Source organism: Octopus bimaculoides, chromosome 8 (genome assembly GCF_046866305.1).
Source record: "Octopus bimaculoides isolate indiv1 chromosome 8, ASM4686630v1, whole genome shotgun sequence".
Classification (NCBI taxonomy): domain Eukaryota; kingdom Metazoa; phylum Mollusca; class Cephalopoda; order Octopoda; family Octopodidae; genus Octopus; species Octopus bimaculoides.
Window position 1 is genome coordinate 151,725 of NC_142935.1, and position 7,500 is coordinate 159,224.

The window sequence follows — 7,500 nt, forward strand, 5'->3', positions numbered from 1 at the left end:
CCCACAACAAGGTTACATTACAAGAGTGGATGGACCCTATCGACTGTGACATGGAGGTGCAGACGGTGTGTAGCCAGCTGATAGCCCGACAGACACAACTCCAGTGAGTATCTTTACTTCGTAAAGAGGGAGGGGTTGATCAGAGAAAGACAGGGCAGAGCCCGAGGCCCTTTCCATTGTCACCAAGACAGGTGGCAGTGGAAGAGAAACAGCAAGGTATCAACTGACCCTAATAGCCCTTGCCCAAATATTTGCAATGCCATCTACAACATAGGCCTTTGTTGTGTATGAACATGGTTACAGCATCAGCGGTGGCTCTCCCGGAACAGCTGTCAACACAAAACTATTATAGAACGTTTTATATTTTATTCTTTTTCTTCTTTCAGTCATTTGACTCCACCCAAGCTGGAGCACTGCCTTGGAGAATTTTTAGTTGAATCAAATTGACCTCAACACTTGTTTTTTGTTCTTGTAAACCTGGTATATATATATATATATATATATATATATATATATATATATATATATATTTCGTTTTTGGATATATATATATATTATATGTGTGTGTGTGTATACACACATATATTTAATTCACAATATATAACCCCAAATTAAACGTATTCCAAACGAACAGGACCAACAAAGACAATTAAGGGAGAAACTAACACTTGGAAAACATGAAGACAGAAATAGAACTGCTTAAGCTTAGAGCCCTGAGCAATGAAGAGAAATTGAAGGACATAGATGAGGAAATCTACAACGAATTAAAGAAACATTGAGATGGTCAACGCTTGGAAAGTGTCTTTAAACTGTGGCAAACAACTTGTGAAGCTGAAGAAACAAACTCGCTACAAGGCTGGCAAAGACAAAGCAATTTGTTTATTAACTACGAAACACAGTTCATCGTAGAATAGGCATCGGATAAGCCCTTGCTGAAGGAAAATAAAGCAAAAACATACACAGAAATGAACCCAGGCTTATCGAACACAAACCAGAGACGGACAAGGGGAGGCAACTCCACCGACATTACATCCCCCAAATAACTTAAACAATCAGAAAATCTGGACGGAATCTTCATGGCATTCAAGTAATCCTGTGGAGCTCCTAGAAAAGCTCCTTAATGCATCGTTCTACAAAACACATAGAATATATAGGAGAAGAGAAAACAACAAGGAGTGTATATTTATTTCTCAGTCTATAGAATAATATAAATTATTTACATGCTTTTAAGTTAGAAAATAATTTGTCAAGATATTGGAATTTTGTTATTAAATAAAATTTCATCAAACTGTTTCTCTGTCATTTATGACTTTGTGTGTGTGTGTGTGTGTGTGTGTGTGTAGAAAGGTTTATGTTCTTTGTTTTTTTTTTGGTTTTTGGCACGTAATTCATTGTTTTTTATTTTCTATATTAATTTTCTGCTTTTCTCTCTCTCTCTCTCCATTTTCCAGACATATCATTCAAGACACTGAGGAAAAACCACAAGTGGGGAAGCAAGCTTCAAACAGGCAAGGGGCAGGTCCAGCCCCTCGCAAGTTGAATAAAAATATGGCCAAACAGCTTCTTGAGATCTCGGAACAACTACGACTGATGCAGCAGGCGATAGATGAGCCATCGAAGGACTCTAAATAGTTATTGTGATAAGGAGAGGGGGTCGTGGTGGGAATGGGGTGACAGTGATGGTGGAGCAGTGGGGGGGTCGGAGGAGAGAGAATTTGCCACTCTCACTCTTTTCATTGCTCACCACAAACTTCACAATCAAACCTCTTGTGCCTATACTTGTGTGTGTGTATGTGTGTGTGTGTGTCCATATATATGTATATACATATATATATATATATATATATATATATATATATATATATATATATATATATATATATATACACACACACACATACATCTACACACACATTCATACACACATATATATAAATACTTATATATATATATATATATGTATATATATATATAAGTTTTAAGAAAGAGAATGGGTTGAGCAACACATCTTTTGGCATAATGCTACAATTGTTTCATTTTTTTACCAGAAAATCATTGCTGAAATATTACTATATATAATATATGAAATAATAGATTGAATCAGTATTAATCCAGTAATATTGACAAATGGCAAGTCTTCTCTGTCCATTCTCTTTGTTAATATTTATATTTATATAAAGCTTATTGGTACTTTATGGATTACAGATGCATGTTGAGCGATACGATCAATATTCCCTGTAAAATGTTATCTGATAGCCAATACCTGTAGACAGGCTTTATAAAGCAAACTACAAAGTCAATACCCCAATTGAATTTATATATTTTTATGTGTGTGTGTGTATATATATATATATATATATATATATATATATATATATATATATATATATATATATATACACATGTGTGTGTGAGTGTATATATATATATATATAGATTGATATAGATATATATGATGATAGATATATATATATATACATACACACACACTTACCTGTATGTGTACATATACATTCGCATGTATATTTGAACAAAATCAGAATCCATTAGGTTTTGGTACAGTGACTATTATTGTTATTATTATTAACGTTGTTGTTGTTGTTGTTGTCACAAATATTGTTAGAACCGGTGTAATGAAAATTTTATTGTTTTCCGTGTTTCTGCCCCCAGGATTCCTTTCTCATCAGGGCAACTGCTTCCTGTGTCATTGCCCCTCCTCTTCTCCATCTCTTCCACCTTCTCTCTCCCTCTCTCTCTCCTCTCACCACAATGTTTTCAAATATTTCTTCCCCCCCCCCCACACAATCAATCGTATTTATATACACACATGCACATGGCTGAGCGGTAAGACGTTTGCTTCCCAACCACATAGTTCCAGGTTCAGTCCCAATACATGGCACTTTGGTCAAATGTCTTCTACTGTAGCCTTAGACCAACCAGATCTTTGTAAGCGGATTTGGTAGGCAAAAACTGAAATACGCCCATCATGTATGTATATATATATATATATATATATATGTGTATATATATATATATGTGTATATATATGTATATATATTTCGTTTTTGGATTTGGTTTGCAGGATTTCTTTATGGGATTTCGTGTGTTGAAGCATATTCTTTTGTGTCTGGGGAGAGTCATTTTCTTATTGTGCCTTAAAATAGATATTTGTGTCGAGAGGAAACTCAATGACAATCGAATTTATCAGATTATTGTAGATAAGCAACAACTCCAGAAAAACTGTCAAAATTCTATGTTCTTACAATAAATTGATTGCAAGTATTTAAGAATGTAGACAACATAATTTCATCTTTTATATGCATCAATACATGTGTAAAATAAGTTTCATACCTATGTACATTTTTCCATCGTAGCATGGTTTTGAAAAGTAAAAGGTTTAACAGTTGGATAACCTTACTGTGACTAATTCTGGGTTTTCTACTAAAGGGTTTCTTTTTGTTTATGTCTTTTAGAGTGCAGTTCTATCAAATTATTCATTTGTACACAAACACGACAAAAGTAAATAGACACCCATAACACCTCGTCTTGTGGTTATTTTAATTTGAGCTTTATCCTTTTTTATTAATTGACATTTGTATGTTTCGTGTTCTAAATGACTGTTTAATCATGCCATGTACAAAAGAAGCCTTGGAACTGTCCGAATTACAAAGAGGCCATATACTGGGTCATTTTCAAGGTTGACTTAGCCTAAAACCACAGAAAAACCTGGTGATTCCACTTTCTACAGTTAATAAAATAATTGTTCAATTCCCCAGATGAAGAAGTAGTCCATATCGCCTTGCCCAGGTCAACTAAGGCCCTCTGACAGAACCCTTTGCTTTGTTAAGAGAAGTGTGGAAGATAATCCTCATTGCAAGGCCTCTGACAGAGCAGAACAAGTTGATGTCAGTCCCAGAATAGCTGACAGGTATCTCTGCAAAATTGGCTATTAGGGCAGAGAAGCGAGAAGGAAGACACTGCTTCAACCAGCCAATATCAAATGGAGAAACGATTGGACAAGTGAGAGGGTAGAGAGGCCACTAACACTTTGGGACACTGTCATATTCTCTGATGTGTCCAGATTTGCTGTATTTTCTGACACTGGTCGAGTGTGGGTCTGGAGACTCTGTCACCAAACTTTTCATGTGAATAGATTGCAGCCAACAATGAAACTTGTGATGGTCTGGAGAGCAATCTGGAGCAATGGTCAATCGTAAATGGTGGAGCGTAAGGGATACATAAACTCAAATAATTATGTGTCCATATTGTAGAAAGAATTTCTTCCTATCTCCTCCAGTGGTGAAATGATTAAAGAACACTATTTATGGAAGATAGAGCTTTCTTGCACAGCTAAAAAGACCCAAGATTAGTTGGAAGAGAATGGCCTTAAAAAGCTTCCATGGCTAAGCCAGTTACCAGATATGAACCCTACTGAACACCTCTGAGGCATGATGGACAAGACACTTCCTAAAAATAAAAAGAAAGCATCTTTAAAGCCAGATCTTTTGATATTACTGCATGAAACTTGGCAAGAAAATCCTTAAGAAAATATTCATGTAGCCTAGTCACCTGTATTGTTAAAGCTGTTAGATCAGGTTATGAAAGTTATGGAGAGGGTCATAGCCCAACTAATTAGGGAGCGAATCAATTTAGATGAGATGCAGTTTGGGTCCGTGCCAGGTAATAGCACCAGTGATGCTATATTTCTAGTAAGACAGCTGCAGGAGAAATACCTAGCCAAGGATAAACCTCTGTACCTGGCTTTCGTTGACATGGAGAAAGCCTTTGACAGGGTCCCCCGATCCCTTATCTGGTGGTCAATGAGGAAACTTGGGACAGAAGAATGGTTAGTGAGAGCTGTGCGAGCCATGTACAGAGATGCTGCCAGTAAGGTGAGGGTTGGAAATGAGTACAGTAATGAATTCCGGGTAGAGGTAGGGGTCCACCAAGGTTCCGTCCTCAGCCCCCTCCTATTTACCATAGTCCTCCAGGCGATCACAGAGGAATTCAAGACAGGTTGCCCCTGGGAGCTCCTCTATGCTGATGACCTTGCACTAATTGCGGAGTCACTATCAGAACTAGAGGAGAAGTTTCAGGTGTGGAAGCAAAGACTAGAATCGAAGGGCTTTAGAGTCAACCTAGCTAAAACCAAAATCCTAATAAGTAGGAAGGTAGAGAAAACAAAAACCCCTTCAGGTAGATGGCCCTGCTCAGTATGTAGAAAAGGAGTAGGTAGTAACTCTATAAGATGTACCCGGTGCAAGCTATGGACACATAAGAGGTGCAGCAATATCAAAGGCAGGTTAACTAGCAAGTTAGTTTTTGTATGTGGCAGATGTTCAGGTGCAATAAACACTGTAAACAAACAGGAAACAACTTCTATCTCATTCCAGGGTGAAAAACTAGAGGTAGTCGATAGCTTCTGCTATCTGGGTGACCAAGTTAGTAGTAGGGATGGGTGCGCTGAAAGTGTAGCTGCTAGAATAAGAATTGCCTGGGCAAAGTTTAGAGAGCCCTTACCTCTGCTGGCGACAAAGGGACTCTCACTCAGAGTAAAAGGCACACTGTATGACGCATGTGTACGAACAACCATGCTACATGGCAGTGAAACATGGGCTGTGACTGCTGAGGACATGCGTAAGCTCACAAGGAATGAAGCCAGTATGCTCCGTTGGATGTGTAATATCAGTGTGCATACCCGTCAGAGTGTAAGTATTTTGAGAGAAAAGCTGAACATAAGAAGCATCAGTTGTGGTGTGCAAGAGAGACGATTGCGCTGGTATGGACATGTGGTGAGGATGGATGAGGATAGCTGCGTGAAAAGGTTCCACACCCTAACAGATGAGGGAATCCATGGAAGAGGAAGAACTGGGCTGAGGTGGTGAGGCAAGACCTTCGAACATTGGGCCTCAGCGAGGCGATGACTACTGACCGAGACCTTTGGAAATGTGCTGTGCGTGAGAAGACCCGGCAAGCCAAGTGAGATCGCTGCCAGTGCCCCTGGTTTGGCTCTTGCGCAGGTGGCACGTAAGATGCAACATTTTGAGCGTAGCCGTTGCCAGTACCGCCTGATTGGCCATCATAGGATTTTCGAGCGAGATCGTTGCCAGGGTCCCTTGACTGGCTCTTGTGCGGGTGGCACACAAGATGCACCATTTTGAGCGTGGCCGTTGCCAGTACCGCCTGACTGGCCTTCATGCGGGTTACACGTAAAATCACGCACTACACTCTCTGAGTGGTTGGCGTTAGGAAGGGCATGCAGCTGTAGAAACTTTGCCAAATTAGATTGGAGCCTGGTGTTGCCATCCGGTTTTACCAGTCCTCAGTCAAATCGTCCAACCCATGCTAGCATGGAAAGCGGATGTTAAACGATGATGATGATGATGATAATGTAAGAGCCAATGAACGAGGCCTCTACATGATAGCTAGACCTTCTAGAAATAGCAGCCAAATCTCCCTCAAATCATACCCTACTCTCTTATCTATGTATACATGTATGAGCCAATGAGGGAGGTCTCTACATGGTAGCTAGACCTGCTAGAAATAGCAACCAAATCTCCTTCAAATCACGCCTTTCTCTCTTATATATGTATATATGTATGTATTGGGATTGTACCAATCTGCCAGAAGGGAAGCTAGGCGACAGGTTTATTTAGCCAGAGGGGAAGCAGATAAGAAAAGATTTGCCAATGTTCTGCGCCGTGAGGACCAAAGACTCGAGGTATTTCGTGTTGCAAGACAGTGTAGGAGAGAGAATAGTGATGTCGTAGGAGAGAAATGTGTTCGCATGGATGATGGTACGCTTGCACTAAATGAGGCTGCAAAGAAAGAGGTCTGGAGATGCCACTACGATAGATTGCTTAATAAAGAGAATGAATGGAAGAAAGAGAGCCTGCCGTATGTCGACCCAACAGAGGGACCAGCTATCCGAGTTGATAGTACCAGGGTAGATAAAGCAATTAAGAGTATGATGACGGGGAAAGCCCCAGGCCCATCAGGAATCACTGCAGAGATGCTCAAAATATCTGGCAGTGTTGGCTACAGCCTAGTCACCCGTATTACGAACCAGGTGATACACGAAGGAGTCATACCCAATGACTGGTGTAGCAGCACCATAGTAAACTGCTACAAAGGTAAAGGTGATGCTTTAGACACTAATAATTACAGAGACATCAAGCTGTTAGATCAGGTTATGAGAGTTACGGAGAGGGTCATAGCCCAACTAATTAGGGAGCAAATCAATTTAGATGAGATGCAGTTTGGGTTCGTGCCAGTTAAAAGCACCACTGATGCCATATTTCTAGTAAGACAGCTGCAGGAGAAATACCTAACCAAGGATAAACCTCTGTACCTGGCTTACGTTGACATGGAGAAAGCCTTTGACAGGGTCCCCTGATCCTTTATCTGGTGGTCAATGAGGAAACTTGGGATAGAAGAATGGTTAGTGAGAGCTGTGCGAGCCATGTACAGAGATGCTGCCAGTAAGGTGAGGGTTGGAAA

At 39.9% G+C, this 7,500-nt stretch overlaps 2 protein-coding genes and 1 long non-coding RNA gene across 10 annotated transcripts in view; 2 read left to right on the top strand and 1 right to left on the bottom strand.

The window, feature by feature from the left end:
- The window catches only part of LOC149134282 (uncharacterized), a 19,259-nt gene extending 15,720 nt beyond the window's left edge, over positions 1 to 3,539 (top strand). For 4 of the 5 annotated variants that reach the window (XR_016242786.1, XM_089355972.1, XM_089355971.1 and 1 more), the window contains 2 exons: positions 1 to 103; positions 1,452 to 3,539. The exon at positions 1 to 103 is cut by the window's left edge. Coding sequence is in view for 3 of the 5 variants with exons in the window: in XM_089355972.1 (XP_089212098.1) it covers positions 30 to 103; positions 1,452 to 1,632 (255 nt within the window). In the remaining 2 variants the exon portion in view is untranslated. The remainder of the gene's footprint in view (positions 104 to 1,451) is intronic. The other variant, XR_016242787.1, reaches the window with a different exon arrangement.
- The window catches only part of LOC149134280 (uncharacterized), an 880,637-nt gene that overhangs the window by 136,793 nt on the left and 736,344 nt on the right, over positions 1 to 7,500 (bottom strand). The gene's annotated exons all lie outside the window — the stretch shown is intronic.
- LOC149134281 (uncharacterized) overlaps positions 1 to 7,500 on the top strand; it is a 438,594-nt gene that overhangs the window by 130,841 nt on the left and 300,253 nt on the right. The gene's annotated exons all lie outside the window — the stretch shown is intronic.